The sequence below is a fragment of the Martes martes genome (assembly GCF_963455335.1).
Source record: "Martes martes genome assembly, chromosome: 2".
NCBI lineage: Eukaryota > Metazoa > Chordata > Mammalia > Carnivora > Mustelidae > Martes > Martes martes.
The window spans coordinates 158,364,146-158,390,348 of record NC_137889.1 but is presented as its reverse complement, the minus strand read 5'-3'; the positions used below and the strand labels follow the sequence as shown (position 1 = coordinate 158,390,348).

The following is a 26,203-nucleotide window of genomic DNA, read 5'->3' as shown; positions in this document are numbered from 1 at the left end:
CAAAAGGATATACAACACCAGCCTAGTGGAATGTAAATTAACAAGCGATTGATAGGGGAAAAAAAAATCAGCTTCTGAGATTTTCATAGATCAGCTGGAGTAGTGAATATGACTTTTAAAGAAACAGTGTGATCATAGCTTCATTATGTTGAACTTTCCAATTATTTTTGTCATAGTGCTGTCTGTAAAACATGTTAAAACCTTTTTTCCATTTAAAATTTTTCCATTTTAAAATGTTAAAAACATTTTACTTTATGTGCATTCTCAGCTTTGGGGAAAACTTGAAGTTTTAAGTGATAGCTGTAGTATGTAATTTTGAAGTTGAAATTTTTGACTGAAAAGTGCTTATTCTCTTTGGAATTTTTAGCTTAATTCTGTATCAGTGGATGTGTGTCAATAAAGTAGCTGTTTTCTTTAAACATTTTTATAATAAAGATAGACTGCAGGCAGATAATTTTTAATTTTTCTTAAAATCATGTACACTCTGTATATCTGCATTTAAGATTAGATTTTTTTTTTTTAACCACTGAGCAAGATTTGCCATATTTGTGTGTCTTTTCATACCATTTTTAGGTTACTTTGAGAAGTGTGGGCCTGAGCTTGTTGAAATGTATTTCACAAATCTGAGTTCTTCACTCTGTTAATTATTAGTTTACTGAAAATTTAGTTTCAGTCTGGTATAAGTCCAGTACATGATACATTTTGTAGGATCTACAACTTAAGCCCATGAATTAGAATTTAACTGTATTGCCTTTTGTGTTCTTATAAATCCTGAGGATACTGAGGAGAATTTTGTCTCACTGAAAAGAGTGACTTAGCAGTAATTGGATATATGTGTGGTGATGGCCACAGATACTGAGGGGACCACTGGAGTCCCCAGTGGGTGGGCTCACCTTGGGATCCCATTGTGGGCTTTCAGTTCAGAGTCAGACTAGGGGTCGTAGTGCTGCTTCATCCACTGGTGGTATTTCATTCAGCTAAAACAATAGGATATCTTGGTTGGGAATCATGTTCTCTCAACATGAGTCAGCTTCATCTTAGACGCTGAGAACACTGTCAAACACACAGATGCCTACAAGCACCCATTCCCCCCTTGCGCTCCCCTCCCCCAACCATGATCCCAGGAGAAGGAGGGAGGGCTTCTTGGCATTTGGTTTGTCAGTCTCATGTAGGGCATGTTTAAGGAAAAATGAACAGTTACAGAGGATGATTCACTCATCTAGTCATGTTTTTGGTGCTGGATGGGGAAACTGCCTGGAAGAAGGTAGGAGTGTCAGCTGAGAACCAGAGTGAGCAGAAAATTATTCTGTCCAGGCGCCGACTGGCGCAGGAAGAGCGGGTGACTGGCAGACCCATGGCTCTGACTGGGTTAGACAGCCGTCCGAAGGATTGTTGGAACCGTGGGGAAGGAGGATGGGGAGAAATTAAGATGCACACAGGTTATGTGAGGGAAAGTGGCTGCATTCTGGAATAGGAAGAACTGGCAGTTGGTTGCTGTTTTCCTATTGTCTTTTTTTTTTTTCCTATTGTCTTTAAAAAGAAATGTCACAACTTTGATAATATCCTTCTTATAAAATAAAGGACTAGAGGCCAAGGCTTGCTTCTTCTGTCATGAATTCATTATTCTGCCACTTTATAGTATGGTGCTTTTATTTACAAGTGTTAAACTGTCAGTGACTGATATTCACAACTGATTTAAAAGTACGACGGAATATTTAGGGATATATGGTCTGCTTCTAGTTGTGTAAAACCAGATACGATTTGATTGATTTCTTTGTTAAATTTGTTCTACTATAAAGATAATAGCATAAAGTAGAATGTAAGAGGTTAAAATGTTTGGAACAAAGAGAATATTTAATAGGAGTTTTAAAAATTCTGCCAGAGTAAGTATAATTCTGTATATTTGGATACCTTTTGTGAGGTAGTACCTTATTTGTTATCTTACTGATTGTATTAATTTATGTAAAATAGAGTTTATAATGTGATTTAGGTAAAACCTACAAAGCAGCCTTTTAGTATTAAAGTTTTAAAATGTAGACTATATTAAAGGTAAAGTTTTATAGGCATTGGGGACTTCACTAGCATTCCTTTTACAAATAGTTACTGAATTCCTTTTATGTGAGCTTCTAACACAGCACTGCTGGTGAACTGTTTAAAAATTTTTAATGACCGAGAAAGGTTGAGAATGCATGTATTTTTGTGAGGGTAGATATTTTACTTGTTTTGATCATGCTTGACATTTATTCAGATATTTGAGGTTAAGTTCAAGCTACAGTTTTGTATAAACATTAAAGTTTACTCATCAATAAATTACTTATGTACATCTTTTGAGTACGTCTTACAATTGCTGTTTAATAGATTTGGTGTTATTAAAACCTAGCAACTATTCTTTGATTTTATTTAGTTTTCATTAATTTTGTCCATACAGATAGCTGATTTTTCTGTGGCTTATCTTACAGTTTACTAATTAACATGGCTCAAAGCATACACTGCTCAATAAAAAAGAGAAATGGCCCTTGTGGAGATGGTTCTATAGTTTTAAAGAGAGGCTTAATGATCCACTATCTGAAGATAACTTAGTGTGGTACTGCTGGGATGTGGACAAATAAAGAAGTTAATGTCCTTACTGAATTGGTGACCCCCACAGAGTTCCCTGGGGACTAAAAACCAAACTAGTTGAACCTAAATGCATTATTGTGTCCAAATAGAATTCAAGTAGAGCAACTCAAGTACTCTCAGTTCTGCTACTTTGAAGTGGAATTATTGAAATAAATCAAAGCAGATTTCATTGCAAGGCATGTTATTGAGGGGGAAGGGGATAAATCTAGATAAAGTTTAATCTTAACACACTTAACATAAACACATAAAATGGGCGGTAATGTCAAACTTTTTTCCACAGGGTTTATTCTATATTTAGGGGTTATTTACCTGAAAATAATTGCTTGGTCAATGAGGTTTGAACACTTTTTAAGGCTCTTTGAACACTTATTGCCATGTTACAGTCTAGAAATCTTACACCATCTATATATATTTCCACTGGTCATATGTAGGTCCCTTGACAAATTCAGATCACTTGGTGTTCTGACCAGTTCCTAATTAGATCATGTGCCACTTAACATCTAGAACATACTTATGGCTTGCCTTAGTCCATTGCTAAGTTTTCAAAGGAGCTAGAAGACTTTTACATCTCATTTATTTGTTCTTGTGTATTATGTATGTGTGTTTTCTTTAGACTTAGCTAGTATTACTTCTCCAGCTCTAGTAATAGAGTCATTGTCAGAAGCACCATGAAAGTCATACAGTTACATGAGTTTTTCCGTTTTTTGGTCCATAAACCTACTTCCCATGGCTTCAGAACCCTGCCCTTTTTCTCAAAGATACTTTAATACCTGCTAAATCAGTATGGTAAATAAGTCCTACTCGGAAAAAATTTTATTACGTTAAAGCTTTTCTAACCAATTTACTTTAAGCCTTTGGGAAAAAAGCTTGAAGTAGTCATACTTCTCTAAGGTCTTTTTTAATACTACTGTTTTAGAGTTTGATAATGACATGGGGTTTGCCAGGTTGGCATAATCCTGTTAAACACTTGTGGAATCACAAATCCACACTTCCTTGTAAGTATTCTATAGTTTGTCACACACATATACCCAAAGACGCATGACCACTGAGTAAAATTATTTTGTAAAGAAAAATGATTTTCAAATAACTGTAAAGATCCAGTTGAATCAATAAATTTTTATCACATTAATTGTATTCTGTTCTACAATAAACATGTGAAATGTATTTTTTTTTTAATTTCCTCCCTGGCTTTAAGTATATATCCAGAACTGTAACAGTTTCACCCCAGAATTCCAGAAAACCGTAAGACCTCTTATAAAATCAGAAGCATGTAGCTGGTTCTGTAATAGATTTATAAGGACTTTCTACATTTATTACCTAATTTTATTTGTTAACAGCTTTGTCTTAGCTAGATTAATATGCAGAAGTTATAAAAGGAAATTGAGGTTTGGGAGTCTTAAAACTTTTCTGCTATAACTTAGCTACTTAGGTTTGCTTCCCGGCTCTGCCATCTACTCCTAAATTCATTGCTCCTTCCAGCACAACACACTTGACTTTGTAGAAGAATATTAAACTCAGGATATTTATTCAAATTCACCTGTCAACCTTATATGCCTTGTTTATGTTTGCTTTGGTTTTAATTATTGAACCGTGTGCGTGTTGTCTAAATGTACTGAAAAATATATTTCAGTAACATCAAACGACCTGTGTTTCTTACCCATTTGCTAGTCTGCAGTCTTTGCAACTGCCCAATACAAAAAGAAAGGATTCTGGTTTTATAGGTGAATGATTCTAAAATATAACCCCGTCAGTGGCTCTCTAATAAGTTTTGGCAATATGAGCCCTTTTCGTTTCTTACGTGTGCCTATGGGCATTTTTGCTTACATGCCCTAGTTTAAGCACAACCTTCTAATGCTAGTGTTCTACCCTTTCTCGTGGGAGATCCCACCTTACCATTGCCAACTCACTTAAGTGCCGTTTTCTCGGTAAGTTTCCTTGGTCTTTGCTGTGGAAGTAAACCCTTCTTAAGTCTCAAGAGTGAGTCTTTGGTGTCATTTACACTGTCCATGTCAGAGCTTCCTTTACAAGCTGTGTGAGTAGGCCCTGTATCTGACTCATCTTCTATGTCATTTGCTTACATATACAGGCATTTTCAATTAATGGCACTTTTCTGTTCCTTAAAATCAGATGTTCGGAGGAAAAAATACTAATGAGTATCCCATTTTCTTATTGTTTAAAAAGAAAAATTATGTGACATGTTATTCTCAAACCCCAACCAGTTTCCTAAAATAGATCTAAAGTACATTGTATACTTAACATACACACAACGGTCATACTAGTATGTAAATGCTATAAACGTTTTCCCCTGGCAGTAAAAGGTTCAAGTGATTAACACTTGGTTTGTATGTGGTGACATCTTTGAGACTGTACACTTGCTAAAACATCTGCATTCGATTCTGATGATCTGCCAGTTCTTGGATTTTAACTTGAGATTTTCTCCCCCTATGACCTCCTGTGCGATTTTGTTAAAAATGTTGAGTTTTGGTGATGCAAAGTTCCTTTGTAAATATTTCCAGAAAATATTGGAAGATATACATGTTGCGTGGACTTTGGGTAATAACCAAAATAGTGTTCTGTCAGAGAGACATTATAAGTTAAGCTTATACTGTTTCATCGATATTTTTCTTTTGATGCTATCCTTACGTTTAAATAATCAAAACAATGTGGTTGACTGATAACCTGGAGTAATATCTTTCTTTGAAAAACGGATTTGCTGTGATGGAATAAATGAAATTTTGATTTAAGATCTTAAATATTAATTTCTTTATATTGCATTGGCCATTGAGGATGAAACCTTATTTTTAGTTTACTTACTGGATTGAAATTCATTACTGAAACTTCATGGCTTACCATTATCTCAGTTTTACTTGATTTACAATATAATTTATATACCATTAATTTCTTAACAGGTAGTTGTGTCAACTAACATTGCAGAGACATCTTTGACAATAGATGGTGTGGTATTTGTGATTGATCCTGGATTTGCAAAACAAAAGGTACATACTTTAGTACTTCAGTTGTATTTTTTATTAAATTGGTGTTAGCTCAAGAGTTCTTACTGTCTACTCATTTAGTGACTACAGTTTACTTTTTAGAATTATTTTTCTGTTGTCTTGTGTTTTATTTTCAGGTGTTGGTGATAACCTTTTCTGTTCTTATATGGCTCTCATGTATCAAGCCCATGCATAATCTTTAATCCTAGGGTTCTGTATTTTTTTTCCCTGTTAAGGTTAATTTGGTTTTTGTTGTTGGTGGTGCTGGGTTATTTTTCGTTATTGTTGTTCTTTATTTCTCTGTAGCATTGGCAAATATTTTCGTTTCTGCATTCATTTAAGAAGTATGGAGGTTGGGGGGCTTGGGTGGCTCAGTGGGTTAGGCCTCTGCCTTCAGCTCAGGTCATGATCTCGATCTGGGTCCTGGGATTGAGCTCAACATTGGGCTCTCTGCTTGGCGGGGAGCCTGCTTCCTCCTCTCTCTCTGCTAGCCTCTCTGCCTACTTGTGATCTCTCTCCCTGTCAAATAAATAAATAAAATCTTTTAAAAAAAGTATGGCGGTAGTAATAAGAGGGATAGGATTGTCATTCCTGTAGATTGGTCACTTACTGAAGGAAATCAGAGTTTCTTTTATGTGCCAGGCATAGTAACTGAAAAGCTGTTAATGTTAACCTCTAGTTGAACAGTGCTGAAAACCAAGCAGTTTGGTCAGAGGAAGTGACTGCTCAAGAAATATTGGGGATGTTCTGTAATTCACAGATCTTTGATTACATTTAGTTACATTTTGTAGGTGTAATTGGGAGAATTTGTTGCATGTAGTATTCGTGTTTCTGATGGAAATTTTTCTCTTTAAAGTGGCAGTGTGTAACTGACTTCTTTTGGACTAAGTTCAAAATATTTTTCTTGATGTTCACTCTGAACATCAAATGTTGAAATTGACAGATTCTTTTCAGGCAAAAGCCTTCAAAATTGTCTGCTCTATGAAAGCAAGGTAAAACTAGTAGAACTGAAATTATTTTCAATTAGGAAGAGTAAAAGTGTTAGAAGCTTTGTGTATAATAGGTAAGAGCCTTTCCATGTTAGCTTGAATCTTCAGAATGATGGAGTCAGAATGTCTGAAAGTTAAGGCACAAGGTGACCAATTCTTGATTTCTGTCTCTGATTTACAGCCTTCATCAGTACTACTTTATTTTGAGATTAGCTGTGGACTTTGCATACTTCTGTTAGATTATAGTTTTGTGGTTAACTGGAGGAAAAATTCTTAACATTATTTTCATTCCAATAGGTATACAATCCTCGAATCAGAGTTGAGTCTCTCTTGGTAACAGCCATTAGTAAAGCTTCAGCTCAACAAAGGGCTGGTCGAGCTGGGCGTACCAGACCTGGGAAATGCTTCAGACTTTATACAGAGAAGGCTTATAAAACAGAAATGCAGGTAAGGGGTTTTGCTGTATCCTTCCTATTTGTATGGAAGGTTAAGTTGAATTTGTTACCAGAAGAAAATTGTTCTATTTACTTCATCTTGCCTTTGGCACCATAAGCTCCTTACTTTTTCCCCTAGTGAGATTTATGTTGTAATCTACCAGTACAGCTCTCTGTTACAGTTCTAAGTTGAAGCCTAAGTTGAAGCGAACAGTGGCAGTAACACTTTCAACCCTGTAAAGATAGTTCACAGGAAATGTCTGATTTCTTTCTGGTATTTTTCTCATGTTGATTGGTGGTTTAGAAGTAATTCCAAAGTAAATAGCTAAAGAGGCAGAGAACAGATATGTTTTGTTTTCTGGAGCAAGAGGATTAAGGCATGTTTAACAGAATAAACATTCTTGTTTTTTTGCTAGGATAACACCTATCCTGAGATTTTGCGTTCTAATTTAGGATCAGTTGTGTTACAATTGAAGAAGCTTGGTATTGATGATTTGGTGCATTTTGACTTTATGGATCCACCAGGTATGAATTCTCAAAGCATATTTTAGCAAACCTTTTAACCAGAGTTCACTGTCTCTGCATCTTGTTCATTACACACATACCCCTTGTTTTTTTCTTCTAGTATCATCAGGAAGAGTCTCATATGGTAGCATTAAAGCTAAAAGAGTGACAGCTATCTGAGAAAGTTCTTTTTAATTTGTTTCTTTCTTCGGAATAACTAAATATTCTGGGAATTACTGACTGGGCAGGAAAATCAGAAATTTCCGTGTGTGTGTGTGTGTGTGTTTAATGTAGGGAAATGACAGTTTTAACTATGCAGGAAAATTTTGCAAGTTTATGTGATTCATTGTTTGCTAGATCTCTGTAACTGAATTTGATGACAGTTTGAGTTTTGAGTTTGGTCCACTGTAGAATGAAAAATGAGATGGCTTCTAATAGTTTGTACTTTATCACATTTTTGCTTATTAAAGCAGTTTGTCTAATAGATTGCCTTTTCCCCCAGCTCCTGAAACTCTGATGAGAGCCTTAGAACTTTTGAATTACCTGGCTGCTTTAAATGATGATGGAGATCTGACTGAACTGGGATCCATGATGGCAGAGTTTCCTCTAGATCCACAGCTCGCTAAAATGGTTATTGCAAGTTGTGACTACAACTGTTCTAATGAGGTCCTATCTATTACTGCTATGTTGTCAGGTAATAGAGGGAAAGGAACTAAAAAAAGCCCAGCTCTTCACAGTTTGGGTGGACTTCACATTTGGTTTTGTTTTTTAATATTTAGTATGATAGTGGATTTTATAGTTGGTTTCGAGGAACTCATTTTGTTTCCTAAATCTCTTGTAAATAGATTTATAAAGACATAATATTTACAAAAGTAAAGTAATTGTGCACAAAATATAGTAAAAGCATTGGCTCTCTTGAGTGCGAATAAAAATTGCAATAAGAAAAGAACAAGTCTGAACACAATTGTAACGGAGTTCTTTGGTAGGTTCATCAGTTTTGCGGTTTATTACTGAAAGCACAAGAAGAAATTCGTTCTAGTACTTGGCACTATTAAGTGAGCCTGGGACAAACCCAAACTATCATTTAAATTGAGCTTTTCCTACATATATAAATATGTTTTCTAGTGGCAGTCAAGCAAACATGAATTTCAAAGTTAGTATCAAATAAATAGAAATAGTTATGTGTAATTTTAGGCTTAAAATCTAACCAGATGAGAATTCTTTTACAATGGCAGAAAACACTTGATAAAAGAAATATATCTAATAGATAATATTGCTAATTTTGGAAATTGGAGCATTAGGCTGAACAGATCATGCTGTTTTTAGTTAACAATAAAGCGTAATCCACAAATGAATTATAACTTGGAAATTAGACTTTCCAAAAAGAAGAAATATGATTAACAACTTTACACTGATTCTTATAGCTAAAAATAGAAGACATTTCATGTTTTTACTGATGATCAAAGTACTTTATACTACTAGTTCCAGTACTGGGGAGAATGACTTTAGTTTCAGAGTGGTTTGTTCGTCTTTATTATAACTTAATACCTCAAATAATTCAAAATCTTATTTAGAATTAAAGGATAAATTGAAAAATTTCCTAAATATAAAATTTTGGCTTAGTTTAGATGTATGGTATGTTTTAATGGTGTGAATTTTTTATTTAAGAACTAGCTAAAAATGTTTTTTTGCAGAGTTATGACTGATCAGACTCAGAGCAGATGGGCAGGGCAGTATCGAATCATTTTAATAAAATTGTAGTTTCACTTGCGGAGGTGGTGGTAGGTTGTTGTCTGCCTTTCTTACGTGTTTTTGTTAGATGCTCCCAGTTGGTATTTACCCAAGATTTTAGTTTGCAGAGAAAGTGTGGGGCAAGATTAACAGATTGTCTGTGTATTTATTTGTTTTCTGCTCAGTTTTTATTCTTCCTGTTTCTCTTATCAGGGATAATATATAATTACCATCATACGAGTCTAGATTACTAGCTCTTTAAAAAACTGGTCATTGTGACGCAGTTGAAATCTTCCAACTATATCTCTTATTTGTAATAAGGAGCTCTGCACAACACAGGGGTTTATTAGCACATCAAAATTATGGACATTTATGTGTAGTGGTTATTAAGCATGGCATTTGTGGGGGGGGAATGTTAAAGGGAGAGGAAGAAGTCATGGAACAAAAACAGCTTGCCGAGTTTATACTGCATTGTTTTCCATCTAAATAGTTTTTGAAGTTTTCAGGTCCTGATACAAAATAGTACAATCAAGGGCCTTCTAGGGTGCTACTTATTCCCACTGTTAATTCTGGGAGCTAGTTCATATTTACTTTCACATCTTTGAGAGGTTTCTGTACTTCTATGAATTACCTTGCTTCAGTTACATTAAGCAAGACATTTAATTTATATTTATTGTGATCGTATGTCATTGTCTTTATTTGGCTTCTTTGGTATCTTTTTAAAGGGGAAACTGTATGGGAAAGTAATTTGATACTGTATTTGATCTTGTTGTTGATTATTCCCATTATCTTCTATCTGGACTGATCATTTATACTTTTTTATATTGACAAGGTTTTAAGAGCTTTAAAAATGTGTTGACAAAGTCCCAAGCTGTTAAGTATTTTTACTTTCATACTGCTTTTATTACTATGGAATTGCTAAAGTGAATTAAGGAAAGTTGTATTTTAAAAATGTAGTGCACGCTTTGTAACAACTTAAAGTTTTATGTGAATTAACATTGAGGCTCTAAACAAATACTGTAGTTACATATTTTGGTGACCCTTGAAATAATGACTGTTTCAGACTAATTGTCAACTTTTTAAATATTGAATTTTGCTTTTTATATTGAGGTTTTGATTCAAATAACAGTTTTTTTTTTAACTTGGGACGTCATTTTCTAATATTTTTATTAAAATGCTGGAAAACTAGGCTGAATATCCGCAGCCTTTTTGAATTTTCTTAATTCAAAGGCGGTTTAACCTTCCACCACTACTGCTATCATCAAAACCCAAGATTTCATGATATTTTTTATGTTTACATATGCTTCTGCTCACCGGTGCTAATAGTGATACCCACCAGTTGGTAATAGCCATAGCACTAGGGAAAAAATTACAATAGAAATGTGGCAATAGACTGGTTAGAAAGTTGTTTTTAGCCCTGCAGTGGGCAAATAGAGCTCATAACTTCCATAGCCATTCAATGGATTTAGTGGATGGCCTTTTGAAAAATTACATTTAGCTTAAAGGCTATTGACACCATAATTCTGGTTATTGGTAGAGCTATCGGCACTGGTTTTTGAAATAAGTCGAGCTTTCTATTTCTAGTATCTTGATGGCCTTCAGAATAGCTGTTTGATGCCTACTTTTAGATCTAGTTAAAATAATCAGGTACTCTGTAGCTTTGAAACCCTCTTGTCTTACAGATGTGGTTAGGTGTTGATGTACCAAATCAAGGTAGTAAACAGTCCAAGATGCAGTTGGAGGCCATCCTGCCCTGCCCTATGCTCTGTGAACTGACCTAGCTAGGCCTTGTTCCTCTATCTGTGAATGCGTGACTCATCGATATGGGCGTTTGTGTTGGGCCCATACCAACCTTGTTTAGTCCCACAGTGTTTTGTTCGCCCCACGGAGGCCAAGAAAGCCGCAGATGAAGCCAAGATGAGATTTGCCCACATAGATGGAGATCATCTGACACTGCTGAATGTCTACCATGCTTTTAAACAAAGTAAGTGTAAATTAGATTGAAGGCACTCTTTTGTCTAAATGTCACTTGCAGCATATAAGATGTTTCTTCATCTTACTTTCATTTATTATCTGTGACAACTTTACATTAGAAACCCAGAGGTACTTTAGAAAAAACTCCTGACTAGCATTTAAAATAGAAATTGTCTGTCCTTTCCAAAGTTGTTTACTTATAATCAGGGGGAAAATACCGATTATAGAAATCTGGAAAATACAGAGCAATAAAAACAAAATACAAAATAGTATAATACTTACCACTGACCTATAATTTTTATGTACCTTTTTTCCCTATTTCTTTTCATTCATTATATGTGAATAGTTTTGTATCATTTATAGAATCTTTAATGCTTAATAATTTTACTAATAAATAGCTCTTAAGTAAATATAAAACTAACAAAATAGAAAAATGGGCTGCAGATGTGAATGATCATTCTCAGGTTATAAGTGGTCCATATACATGAGGAGAAAGATCAACTCTACTTGTAGTTCAAGAGCATTATTATTGAGATGTACCATTTTCTCACCTATAAAACTGGCAAAGGTTATAGAAAAATAGTCCTGAGCTCTGTAGGAGTGGGTTTAATGTAGCAATCCTCACTAGAGGTGGAAATATAAATTGATGTGGTCTTTCTGAAAAGCAGTAGATTTTATGTCACTGAGACCTGAAGAAGTTCACACCCTTTGATCCAGAAATAATCTATGAAGTTATTTTTCAGTGTCCAGTGGACACAGATATAATTAAAAGATTTCATCCCAGAATTATATATGATAGTAAAAAGGGTAGGGGGGAATTGTCTTAATGCCCACCAATAAAAAGCTGGTTCAGTAATTTATGCTATACTGTTCTAGCTTAGCTTTTCTTCTCTCTTCTCTTCTCTTCTTTTACATTTATTTGAAAGAGAGAGAGAAAGAAAGAGCACAGGTCGGGGGCAGCGGGGGTGGGATGGGGGAGAAGCAGACTCCCTGCTGAGCAGGGAGCCAGAATGAGGGGCTTGATCCCAGGATCCAGGGATCATGACCTGAGCTGAAGGCAGACAGTTAACTGACTGAGCCATCCAGTTGCCCTGTTCTAACTTTAAATCGTTTTCAGAGACTGTTTAGTGACATGAAAAACATTTTTCCATTTGTTTGAGAACAAGGAAATACAGTGGCTCAAATTCAGGTTTTTCACGTCGTTTTATTTGTAACTCATTTTTGTTATCTTCTAAAAATCTGTTTACACTCCTAAAATGGTCTGTTCATTTTGGCACATCTCTTTTGGGTGGGGATGAATTTATTTATCTCAGAGTCCAAAAATGCTGCAGAGCCAGTAAGTGGAACAAAGAGCATAGCTGCCAAAGTGCTGCATGTCTGTGTGTTACACATGAACTTCGCTATGAGTTGAATAGAATTGGTAAATATCAGGTTAAAATAAAAAATGAAGGCCAGTACACAGTTGACTTCAGAACATTTTATTTTATCCCTCTTGTGTCCAGTGTACTGATAATGCATAATGTTAAAGACTGTTCCTGATAGGTTAAGTCAATCCAAGAAATACAGTATATTCCTGTGTGTGTCAAACAGGTGGTGTCATGGTGGTGGTGGACTATGTGACCACCAGGCACATAACCTGTTAACTGACGGGGAGGCTGCAGAGGGGAAGGTCTTGAGAAGGAGCAGATTCATGTCCATCTTGGTTCTCAAAATCCTTTGATATCATTAAAATACTGTTTTAAGTGGAAATTAAAAGATTTCTAATGGAGCAGCATGAGTTTTTACCATGTATGTCTCACAAGACATTTTAATGTTCTTTTAAGTTAAGAGATTGTATTATTTTGTTATTTAAGTTCTCTTTAAATAACTATTAAAAGTTATTTAAGTTATATAAGCGCAGCAGTTGGTGTATTTGGATTTCATCAGTTGCTTTGAGAATGAAGTTGAGCTTTGATAGTACAGAACTGTGTATTTAGATTTTAAGTATGAATGTAAAAATTCAGTTTTTGAAATTTGAGTTTCCTGTTTCACGTGATAAAATTAGTAAATAATACTTTTTTCTTTATGTACATATTGGTAGTTGGGAGCTTTCTATGAAAATATTGAACAGTAGGTAATCTATAAAAGCTTTATCCTACCACTTAGTAAGACTAGGAGAAGGAGTGTCCTGAATTAGAGAGGTAGCATCCATTCTCTAGATGCTTGATCCTTGTCTACTGCATGCTTCTCACTGCCATAGGGATGGTAAGCTGTTGGGTGTTTTTAGACCTTTTATTCCATATACTTGTAATAAATAAGGTCAAAGGAAACAGAATGAACATTTGATAGAAGTGTCCCCAGTAGTCAAAGGATTTAGCCTTCAATTACTGCCTGTCATCTTTTCAAATAAAGGGAGCTGTTTAAAAATTAATATCAGACTTCCAGATCTTTACATAATATTTGGACATTTCATATCCCTTTATTGAATTTGGAATGTTTTCACTAATGATTTTTAAATGATGCTATGTTCTATTGTTAGTTGAAACATTAAGCATAGCAACCGTTTCAGATACTGGTCAAGAGGAACTATCTTATCAGAGACAATGACAGTGGCTGATTACATAGAAAAGCTGAAATTCATCTTGATATACTATATGTTGAAATAATACTTTTAAAAAATAAATTTAGAGAGGAGAGCGCGCACGGGCATGCACGTGACCAGAGGGGTGTAGAGGCAGAGGGAGAGGAGAATCTTAAGCACACTCCACCGTGAGCTTGGAGCCCATTGTGGGGCTCCATCTCAGGACCCTAAAATCAAGACCTGAGCCGGAAGTTGAGAATTGGATGTTTAACTGACTGAGCTACCCAGGCATCTCTGAAATAACACTTTTGAGAAACAACTAGATTTAAATTATTTTGGAACACCTTGTCTGCGTGTCTGATTTCACTCTGAAATGATTTGACTTTAGATCTTAAAAGTAGTTCTACTGTATTGGTTAAGAAATTTATAGCTAGCATTATTTTAAAATATTTCCAATTTTAGATTTTATTTTTCCCACTTATCAACTTATTTCTCACAAATTTAGAAAGTACTTGTAGTACTCCCAGATAGTGTTTATCTTGACCACTTAAAATTGCCATTTTGTTACCCTAAAGAGTATTCTCTTTAGGGGATATGAATTCTGAACTTCAGAACCTCAGAAAAGCTATACTTCAGATCAGAGTATGCAAATCAGCTGCCCTTTTCAAGGGCCGCCTTTCTTACTGTCTCAGTGTGGACATTTCCATTGCGTTTCAGCTCCGTACATTGCACCAGCATAAGCGAGGATGCCTCTAAAGCATACTTTATTCTCTTTGTGTTATCTCCTGAAGATATTTGGTGCTTTGTTTTAAATGTCACATGGATACTTATTCTCATTCTAGATGGGTTAATGACTTGAACACATCAGTTCTTTAAAGATCCATTTTACTACCTCACCTGCTCACCCATCCTTTCTGAAATATGGCTGCATTTTGTAATGAGCAAATATTTATTAATATATGTTGTTCCTTTGAAAAGCAATTAAAATGTTGTATGTTACAATTGGTAGAATCCTAGAACTAAGGAGAAAAGAGTGTGCCAAAGATTAATGTATATTACAGAAGCTGCAGAAGGATTAACATAGTTCTGATTTTAAGATTTCCTCCTTCCCCCCCATTTCACAGTAACCCTCTTAGGTTTATTTATCAAAAGGCCTATGAAGTAAATGATGAAGTTTTCCATTGTGACTCTCCGGGACATAAAAATGTCTCTGTATAGTATTTTATATTATGCTGCAGTTTGAGCTCTTTGCTTAAATGAGCAAACAGTGGATTGGTTGGAAGCTTGTCAAGGATTCATCAGTAGAGAAATATCCCTTTGATAATAAATACATGCAGTGAAATTATTTGAAGTGTTTAGCTTTGTTTATTAATAATAATAAGACTGGTTTATTAAACATGAGTGGGGATTCCAGAATCCTTATAAACTACATCACTTGTATTTCTTTTTTTTTTTTTTACTTTTATAGTCTAGCTCTTTAGTTTTTTATTCCAGTTTTTTTTTTTAAATTTTAAAGATTTTATTTATTTACTTGACGGACAGAGATCACAAGTAGGCAGAGAGGCAGGAAGAGAGAGGGGGAAGCAGGCTCCCTGCTGAGCAGAGAGCCAGATGCGGGGCTCGATCCCAGGACCCTGGGATCATGACCTGAGCCGAAGGCAGTGGCTCCAACCCACTGAGCCACCCAGGTGCCCCTATTCCAGTTTTTATTTTAATTCTAGTTAGTTGGCATATAGTGTTAATATTAGTTTCACATGTTCAGTATAGTAACTCAGCACTTCATATATCATCCTGTGCTCATTGCTGTTCAAAGGGATACATTCATCCCTGTGTTTATAGCAGCAGTATTTTAAAATAGTCAACATATAGAAGCAGCCCAAGTGTCCATTGATTGATAAATGGATAAAGACGACGTGGGGTGTGTGTGTATAGTGGAATATTACTTAGCCATAAAAAAGAATGAATTCTTGCCATTTTCAGTGACAAGGACGGAGCTAGAGAGTATAATACTAAGTGAAATAAGTCAGAGAAAGACAAGTACCATATGATTTCACTCACATGGAATTTAAGAAAACAAGCAAAAGGAAAAAATAAGATAGGATCAAATCAAGAAACAGACTCTTAATTATAGAGAACAGCATGATGGTTACCAGAGGGGAGGTGGTAGAGGGAGGAGTTAAAAAAAAAATTGGTGGTTTGGATTAAGGAGTGCTTTACCACTTATATTTTAAATCTTGTTTGTCCTCCATTAAAAGGCACGTGGGTTGCAGTGAAACAAATATTTAGCTCTAGATTTGTGCTCTAGCTCAGAAGTAGTTAAATAAAAATTATGTAGTAGTCATTTGAATTCAGTTTTACGACTTCTACATTGTATTTGGTAATCAATCTAAGGCTGTCCTTCTTTGAAAATGAGGAAGACATGACATTTTATCACATTCCCTCAACCTATCTTTGTCTGTTAGATTATATGAGAAACAACCAGGTGGGTGTTAATGGGTGATGTAACTTCATCAAAAATACTTTATTCAGAATCACAAAATCCAGTAGCCAGAAACCTTAGTGCTATTTCTGATTTTGAACTTCACTATAGATTTTTAGGAAAGTTGGTAACATTGTGGTTCTTTTATAACACTGATGTGGCTAATTCTCCTTTCAAGATTACTTAGCTTATTCTTAATAATGATTTTTCTTTTTAATTAGATAATATTCCTATATGGATAATTCATGTCCCCTCTTTTTTCCCCTCCCTCCAACTTTGTAGATCATGAATCGGTTCAGTGGTGTTATGACAACTTCATTAACTACAGGTCCCTGATGTCAGCAGATAATGTACGCCAGCAGCTATCACGAATTATGGACAGATTTAATTTGCCTCGTCGAAGTACTGACTTTACAAGCAGGGACTATTATATTAATATAAGAAAAGCTTTGGTTACTGGGTATTTTATGCAGGTATGTGGATAATACATGCATGCGTGTATAATTAAATGTTTACAGAATAGTGTTTGCTTTCTATAACAGCCCTTTGAATCTACTTAAACAAGTTAAAGAATGCCTCTGAATATTGATTTTAAATATTATGTCCAGATTTTGGACTGAACTAATAATATACCAAGAAATTTTGTGTGTCTAATAAATGAGTGACAGATTAACTCATTAAATGACAAAGTTAGTAATCCATTATGTAGAAATGGGTTACTCTTTAATTAGCAGTCTTTTTTATGCCAAATGATATGTTGGCCATTTTCAGGTAAGATTAACAGCTATTTCTTCAATGTAAATTTCAGTTCTTATCTTTTGATAAATGTGTTGAAAAGTCTAAATCTAGGTCGTAAGTGGAGATGTATAGTTCTAAACTGTGCTGAAACAAGGCAGTACCCTGGGTGGATCCAGAAGTGCAGTTCACTTTCCTTTTCATATAGAAACTAAAGACTCCAAAATCAGATATTCAGACAACTGTATTTCATTCACAGTGCTGTAGAGTGATCATTGATATTTACAGCTGAGACCCTTGGGTGCTCCAAAAGCCAAAAATGTCTTTTAAGTGATAATGATGAAAAAATAATTTAAAATGTTTCATTTAGTTTTAAGTATGTTATGGTGGGGACTGTACTAACCGAAGTACAGCTGGTCAGGTAAACGTAGTGAACATTTATTTTAAGGGATTTTTTTTTTTTTAAGATTTTAATTTATATATTTGACAGAGATCACAAGTAGGCAGAGAGAGAATGGGGGGAAGCAGGCTCCCTGCTGAGCAGAGAGCCTGATGCGGGGCTCCATCCCAGGACCCTGGAATCATGACCTGAGCAGAAGGCAGAGACTTCAACCCACTGAGCCACCCAGGCGCCTCTATTTTAAGGGATTTTAAACAAATTATGTTTAAAAACTCATTCCCTGGTGGTAAAATTGAAAACAAATCAATCCATTACTTGTGATTGGATTGATTTTAATCATCAGTTCTGTCTCCTGTTTGTTCATTCTCTATTTTGGCTATGTCTGTTAAGCAAGATGTGGCCTGCCTTAAGGCCAGATGAGCTGAATAAATAGAATGGACCCAAATGCACAAAATCAAAATAAGAATTGATTGGTGCATAGTCTGTAGTTGAAATAGTAACAGTAAGAATTTTTATTGTGGCACCTTATATAAGATCCCATGCTCATTAGAGTTAGGGAAATAATAAAGCTAGGTATGAAAATTCATTCTTTAGACACTTTATTCTTAATATTTGTTTAATATATACTAATATACAGTGGCTTCTTTTTGATATATTCTTAAATTTGCTTATAATTCAAAAAAGATTGGTAAAGCCATACTCAAACAGTATAGATTTCTACTTCTTTGAAAGTTAAACTTGGTTAGAAACAGGGCATCCAGTATAGTACCTGGCATCTAGTAGGTGCTTAGTAATTATTTATTGAAGGAAATTGAGTTCATTTTTCTGTTCTTTATTAATTATTCTTCATTTCTGTCATTCATGCACATTCTTCGTATTACTATAGTTTAGAATTGGAAAAGGCATATCATCTGTTTCAGTGTTAGCTCATTAAATAGTAGATAAGTTCCACCAGTTGATGTGTTTGATTATAGATAGAAGAAATGGAGGCAAGAAGCACGTGCACCTTTGTCTGCTCCGTTCTTTTCATGTTATATTTTCTTTGTAGACTACCTTTTGCTTTATTTTTCCGTCTTAATCATGAACGTTCCAGTAATTGTTCATCTAATACACAGTTGCCACCTGGCACTAAGGATCCCACTCTAGATAGATTAAGGCAGGAAGGACTAGATAGTGTATATATAAGGCTCCATGGGCCCATTAGGTCACTGTTCAAACTGCTTAGCCCTACCTGCCCTCGCAGTGCAGATGTGGCCATGGGCAAATCCGCATCCATGTGTTCCAGTGAAACTTTATTTATGGACCCTGAAATTCAGATTACATGATTTTCATTGGTCACCAAGTACTGTTCTTTTGTTGTTGTCCCCGCCCCCCAATTCTTTAAAGACATATGGACCATTTTGGGCTGATAGGCCTTAACAAATGCAGACAATGAGTTGGATTTGGCCTGCAGTAGTTTGCTGATCCCCTGCTTTATAAGGCAGTGATAAGTAAGTGTAGCCCCTGAATAAAAAGCAAAAGTTGAGGCCTGCCTGTTCTAATTGTATGGGTAGCTTTATACCACTTTTGCTTTATAAGTAGCACATCAAGAGCATTGTATTAATTTACTGGATTTTGGTTTCAGGTGGCACATTTAGAACGAACAGGGCATTACTTAACTGTGAAAGATAACCAGGTGGTTCAGTTACATCCCTCTACTGTTCTTGACCACAAGCCTGAATGGGTGCTTTATAATGAGTTTGTTCTTACAACAAAGAATTACATCCGGACGTGTACAGATATCAAGCCAGAATGGTAAGTACCACCCTTTGTTCTCACAGTTTTTGTTAGCATTTTTGCTCAGAATGGAATCTGACTTTGTTGCACTAGTCCTATCCTGGAACTTAATGTTCTTTCTCATCAGCTCAGGATATGTGCTCCCGTGTTTAGGTATGGGGCCTTGACCTGATAGTATGTTTGATCTCTTAGAATCTTTGCTTTGCTAAGAGGATGGTGGGATTGTTGGTATGGGCATGGGCAGGATTTGAAGCCAAATATAAAATTACAGTTGACTAGCTTCAGGAGTGTCCTAGGAGCTATTTTGTTGTGATCAACTCAAGTCTCCTGGTACTGTACTTGAAACAGTCTTTTATCACTAGCTCTGAACTATTTATATGTTGATGCTTTAAAGAGAGTCAGTAAGCAAACATAAAAACTACACGTCTTGTATCTTAGCATATTTGATTTATAGATTGTTATAGGAACTGATTGTGTTATTTTAAGCAAAATTACCACCACTCCCCTTTTGTATGTCTGGTTTTTGGTTTGATTGGTTGGTTGGTTTACCAGAATCCATTCTGTAACTTACGATAGGAGATGTCAGCCAAGAATGGTGGGACTGAGAGCACTAATTTTAGTTGATGTCACTTGCTAGATATTGTGAGGCTTCTTTCCTACACAGATTTATGACTTTGACACTTGTGTAGGACATTACCATTTTACCTTAAATTCTTTGTTGAGAAAAAATTGTGTGGCTAAACATTAAAAAAGATTCAGTCAAGTGAATTCTTTGGGGTGTAGATCTATATTTATGGTTAGTAAACTTTGAGAAGATACAATCATTTGAATGCAAAGATATTTCTCATATAGAACCTGTACTACTATAACCTTGGAGAGGTTGGTCAAAATAGTGTCCTAGAGTGAAGAAATTAAGACCTTACTTTAATATCTTTATATTAATGTGAGAAAGGTTTTTGAAAGGATTTGTCTTGAGCTTTTTTTTTTTTAAGTTATGGAAAGTCCAACATCAGAATTTTACAGCTTGTGAAAGTAATGCACTTCTAAAAGTAGTGTTTGTATGGATTAGGCGTTTGCAGTTTTAATGTTGATTTGGATTTGTAGATTTGCCTTTGTTCATCAATATATTAATGAGTAATTCCTATCCTGTTAGCACCTCTAGTCTTTAATTAAATGATAATTTGGTAATTTTTCCCCCCCCTTCTGGACAGGTTGGTGAAAATTGCCCCTCAATATTATGACATGAGCAATTTCCCACAGTGTGAAGCAAAGAGACAGTTGGACCGCATCATTGCCAAACTTCAATCCAAGGAATATTCACAGTACTGAATTCAGTGCTTAGAACTGAAGTTATTCAGAGGACAGCTTTAAAAGATGAATGAACTCAAAAGTTCAAGTTGTGCTCTTCACGTTGGTTCAATAATGGCCTTTATTTGAAAGCTTTTTAATTTTTCTTTACAGTAAATATTCCATTCTGATTTCATAAATTAAACATTTATGCCTCCCTTTTGTGTTGACACTGTAGCTCATACTGGAAAAGTCGATCAATGTTTTGCAGTTTATTGAAAGTAGTTCTATATATAACAATGTTATAAGCATTTCTTTAGAAATGGTTGAAAATGCTTCTAAAATGTGATTATCGACCATGGTATGCATGATCGTTGTAATTGTTGACATTCCTTTTAGAAGTTGTGAAATGTTACAACTTGTGCTTATGTAGACACAATCTTCTGTCTCAGTACAGAGGCACTGACTTCAATAAAGTCTATTTATACTAATTTCAGCCAAAGCACTTTGATATCTTTGTTCTAGTCTCTCTAAATATGGCTTCTTCTCTTCTCAACTGTGGGGCTTTTTTGTTTTTTAATTGTAAGTATACTATGATTTCGTATTTAGCATCTTTCCACAAAGGCTACTGCTCCTTAGATAAAATAGTCATTAAAGCAATATTTTTAAGACAATAGCATGGTGCTTTGTTAGGTTAAACAAGGTATGATCTAATGGGATAAAAGTGTATGTTTTCATTCAAAATTGGCTCTCCAAGGACTGAATAACAGAAGAATAGCTTTCTCTTCGTCTTAAAGTTCATTTCATAAGGCTGATTTGTTACACATTTTTAGCAGATCTTTTTATTATACTTAGAGAAACCTTCTAAACACCCTATCCTCTGAAACAGATGTTTATTTGTATTAAATTAATAGTAGGGAATGATGTTACATTGTAGATCTTAGAGTTGGATATTTTACACAGTGTACAAGAGTGATTAGTAAAGTGTATTAAAATGTAAACTTGGCTTTCTGTTTCCTGTAACAGGTAGTAGACAAGTTAAAAACTCTTTTTTAACAGCAAATGAGGTGTTTCGTGTGATCCCTCAAGGGACCTGTAATAAATCCGTTCCTTTCACTTGAAGAGTAAATACTGTACTCCTTAATTTCTGGACTCCCTTCTTCTATTCCCCCCCCATACACAAATATTTAAATGCTAAAGGAAACGTATAGGTGTTTTTAGTTAGAGTTTAAATATATTTTGTAGCATATATCTTATGTGGTTTAAAGGAGTTAGTTGGGCAAATTAAAGTTTTTCAGGCTAAATACTTTTTAGTATATAGGTAGCTGTTATTAAATTATGCTGGTGGCTTTTAAGAGTTAATACATTTCTCTAAGTGCCTAATGTTCTTCCCATGGGATAATGTACATGGTGAGATAATATTTAGGTTGCATTTAAATTGGTTAAAAATTTATCCCAGTTTAAGTATTGACAAATTATCTGCTAGAGTTTTTTTATATTAAGAAAGTCAAAAATTTATCCCAGTTTAAGTATTGACAGATTATCTGCTAGAGTTTTTTTATATTAAGAAAGTCTCGGCACTTGGTCAGACTGTTTCTCCTAAGCAGGCAGCTTTTGCCAAAGTATTACGTTGCATTTTTTTCCCAGTTGCATATTTTTATAATCTGACCATTACCTAGTTTTAAATAGATCTCGGTGTAGTGTATATGTTGTTTAATTTTGCTTTTTAAAATTCTGAATTAGACCATTAGGTTTTCTTAAAGAGAAACTTAAGTTGCAGAGCTCTGATGTAAAGAAGGAAGTTTGGCATTTGGCAGAGTTTCTAGGAACAGTGAGTACTCTTTCCATCTTATAAGTGATGAGTGTGCACTGGGAGTGGCCATGGAAACAGTGGAGCAGGTTGAGCTCTTTCAGTCCGTTGTCACGCCCACTGCACCGTTAAGTTTTGTGAGGCTGGCCATATCTGACCAAAGCTTTGAGTCTTGTGCACTGAAGTTTTTGGCAAAAGAATGGCTTTAAAATTTGTGTCCTCTAACTCCTTTTCCATAGGTTTGGCAGCAGAATACAGAAGCAGTTACAATTTCCCTTGTTTACATAGGTGGTTAAAACTACCAAATGAATCCCCAGTGGTCCCGTAGAAGAAAATTAAATTTAAAGATTTTTCCATAATAATTCAGAAAATCTTACTGAAGATTTTTCTGAAGAGGTCTCCTCACTTCTCAAAATAGTAGAGCTACTTTTTGTTGTGAATGTAACATAAGAAAGGAAGGCCTTTGGCTATAAGTTGAAGAAATGAACACAACTTGGGGGAATAGGAGAGGATAACATACACTCTACAATCAGTCCACTAAGCCACATCCCTTATGAGTCATAAGTCCATATGACTTAGTCCTAGAATTTCAGGTTTGTAAGGTAACACAAACACCTTGAGTTTCCCTTCTGAATAATTTTAATGGCCATCCTTTCTGCTCATATACGTTAAAGCAAACCATTACTTTCAGACATCTTAATAGTTCTGCTAGAAATGCTGAGCTGAAATTTTTCTTTCTGACTAATTGTTTCTAATTCTTGCTTCTAGAGCAAAGTTAGTTAAATAAGGATGTTTGTTTTACTGCACGATGCTATTTAGATGCTTAACTGTCCTCTTCCTTTACCCTGATTTAGGCTGAATAGCCTGTTTTCCCCTCACCCTTCTCTTTGATACCGTTTCTAGATATCTTGAACATCCCTGATTAACCTCTGCTAGATACTCTCTGGACCATAGTCAGTTCTGTGGTTTAAACTGGGCAGAGAGCCATGGAACTTGTATTTCTCAGGGGACCAGACATGACATCACTTCTGTTAATGCAGCTTATGATTACATTAACCTTTTGAACCACCACAGCGTACTTTTGGCTCATGTTAATTTTAACATAAGTTTAAGGCATTCAGTTGTTATGTGGTAATTTTGGATGTGACTTAGAGCTGGGAAAAGACTGTCACAAGACCATGGACAGTGTTCATCTTAGAGACCTCACCCCATGCTTTTTAATGCATCTCTGTATTGCTCGTTAAATAATGTTTAAAAAATTTATAGACACAAGAACAATGTCTTCCTAAATAGTTGGGTTAGGAATATCTCAAGTACATTTTTTTAAAGGTTCTAGAATTCTTACAGTGTGAAACCAACTTACACATTGTTTCAGATGCTGTTTTTATCAATACTGAGTTTGTAAGTAAAGTTGACAGGTTTGGTAGGTACATATTTACACAGGAATTTGAATTTTATATTTTTTATATTTTATTTTGATATTAGAGAAAGTCAGGGAGGAGTGGTGTACTAGCTAGTGCTTGGATCTATGGACAAAATGGCCCTATAAGTACACTGTTGCAGAGGTGTTACCCTTCATTGCCAAGACAAATGCATTTATTGAGACCTTGTTGCTGCGGTGACTTCTAATTACTTCTGTTGGTGTACACTGGCTAGATGATGGAAACTTTGCTGTTTGGCTTAACTGAATTTTCTAGCTTGGACTTGGTAATTGCTCATTTTGAGGGTATTTGAGCCTAACCTAGCAAACGCAGTTCTCTGCAGCCACCTCCATTAGCAGTGGTGTATGGAGTGTAGCCCAGCCTGGATTTGGGAAGTTTCTTAGATTCTTTTTTTTTTTTTTTTTTATGAATATGTGGGCCTCTTTTATTCTGTTTTAAAAGATGCTATTTCTTGTAGAGTCTTCATTTGTAATTGTAGTAGGTTGTAGTAAATGGAACCTGATGGAGAACTCAAGTTGTAAACTTGGGAAAACCGCACTTAAATAACTTGGTTTTTGTTGTTGAGTTAAAGTTTTGGATTGGAAGAAACTTGGAAAGGCTACTTTTTACAAAAAGTTTCATGGTTAGGATGGAGATCAAGAAAGAGAAGGGATACCTTTTTAAAGAAAGGGACCCACCTTAACAGGTTGTTAGGCAAAATTTCAACCAATGTCTTGGGAAAGACAGGTTGAGGCCTTGGTGGTGTTAGCCTTGGAAATGAGAAGATTTCCTTAGATTAGGGCAAAAATTTCCTTAGATTAAGATAGTTAAGGAACCTTAATTCAAATGGCCTCTTACGGAGCCTGCAATGGAATCAAGTTCAGGCTTGCGGGAGAGGAGTATTGTATGAATTTGACTGTGGATTCCTTCTCAGGTTCCTCTTCTGTGGTCTATAGCCAGGAGTGATGAACAGGGAGAAAGCTGCCCAGGTTGAGTATGGCTTATGAAGGCATGGAGAAAAGTGGTAAAGTCTTCGAGATCTTGTCATTAAAAAGAATCATTGGGCACCCCCTCAGAGTTGGTTATGCATCCAGTTCTTGGTGTCAACTCAGGTCATGATCCTCTGGGTTGTGAGATTGAGCCCCTTTGTCGGGTTTCATGCTGAGCATGGCATCCGTTTGGGATTCTTTCTCTCTCTGTCCCTCATGTTTTGTATGTGCTGCATGCGTGTACTCTTCAAATAAATACATCTTTAAAACAGTTAAAAGAATCATTGATTGTCCCTATAAACTCATCTAGTACCTGTGAATTTTCTTCATGCCTTGTGCTTCTGTGCTGTTTGGTTAGTAACATTGGTGAACATTGTATACACAGTACTAGTTGTGATATCTTTACTGACAAGGGTCTTCATTTCAGCTCATGTGTTTGTTTTTCATATGAATTGTTAGGCAGTTGAAATTTTGTCTTAGCCAAATTTGAGACATCAGACTGAAATGAGGCATGCTCTCAATTTTAGGGAGTGACTTATTTTAAAACCCTTAATGAATGGGAATTTATTTCAATGCTTACAGAGGTGTGAGTTGTTTTATTTTAGATTTTATAAAGAAGTGGAATTACTAAGGTTAGATGGTGGGGACTATTTCAGCTTTATGGCACTAGCTCTATTTAGTGTCTTATCAAAGAACCTAGTCCTTGATTCACAGGGAGGATTTACCTGTCAGTGCTAACATTCTTCAAAAGGGAAACATTTTAATTTTTAAGGAATGATAAACTCATGCAGTAAATTGTAACAAATACAAATTATTGGAATTTCATCTCTGAATTGTGATAGTCTATGTATGCCATTACTTTAGTCTCAATTCTTGGTACAAAAATGTACAGGACTATTTTATAAAATAACAAATTCTTAAAGCTTTATATTTGGCTCTTTTATGTAATCATTACTTCCCAAAATTAATTACATCAATGAAATTTTTTTTATAATTTAATATAGTTTATGTTTTATTATTTACTTTTTTATATTTAAGAAGAGGGGCTGGACTGATGTTAAAGGTATTTTTTAAGTTTTGAATGGCTGCACTTGACTAACCTTCTGGAACATTTAATTACCTTAGAGAAACATAGGACTTTGTACAAAAAGTAATGGTGTGTACTGCTTTGGAGTTGTCCTCTTAATGTTATGATCAGTTTTGGTAGGAGATATTTTGTTTGACGGGTAAGAACACATTTCGCCATTTTTGTTAGTGTGGAGAAATGTAATATTGGGTGTCTTTTCGTACAGAGGATTTTGACACGAATTGATGGCTCTTGGATAGTTGTGGTCATGTTTTCACCAAGAAACAACAGTGTAGGCTGAAGGCAGTAGAAATGATCAGGGATGGTGGAGGAAAAGAGAAAGCAGTCAGTAGCAACTTTTAAAATAGTTTATAGGAACTCTTCAGAATCCTTTATTAGAACTGAATCTTATAATGTGGTATACTGTGTTATTTCC

The 26,203-nt window shown here is 35.3% G+C and overlaps 1 protein-coding gene across 1 annotated transcript in view; it reads left to right on the top strand.

Moving 5' to 3' along the window:
- Positions 1–20,977, top strand: part of DHX15 (DEAH-box helicase 15) — a 58,095-nt gene extending 37,118 nt beyond the window's left edge. Inside the window, exons 7-14 of the mRNA XM_080796173.1 lie at positions 5,529–5,615; positions 6,899–7,048; positions 7,452–7,560; positions 8,042–8,233; positions 11,132–11,254; positions 16,566–16,756; positions 19,043–19,212; positions 20,406–20,977. Coding sequence (XP_080652299.1) covers positions 5,529–5,615; positions 6,899–7,048; positions 7,452–7,560; positions 8,042–8,233; positions 11,132–11,254; positions 16,566–16,756; positions 19,043–19,212; positions 20,406–20,523 — 1,140 coding nt within the window. The 3' untranslated portion in view covers positions 20,524–20,977. The remainder of the gene's footprint in view (positions 1–5,528; positions 5,616–6,898; positions 7,049–7,451; positions 7,561–8,041; positions 8,234–11,131; positions 11,255–16,565; positions 16,757–19,042; positions 19,213–20,405) is intronic.
- The last annotated feature ends 5,226 nt before the right edge of the window (positions 20,978–26,203 follow it).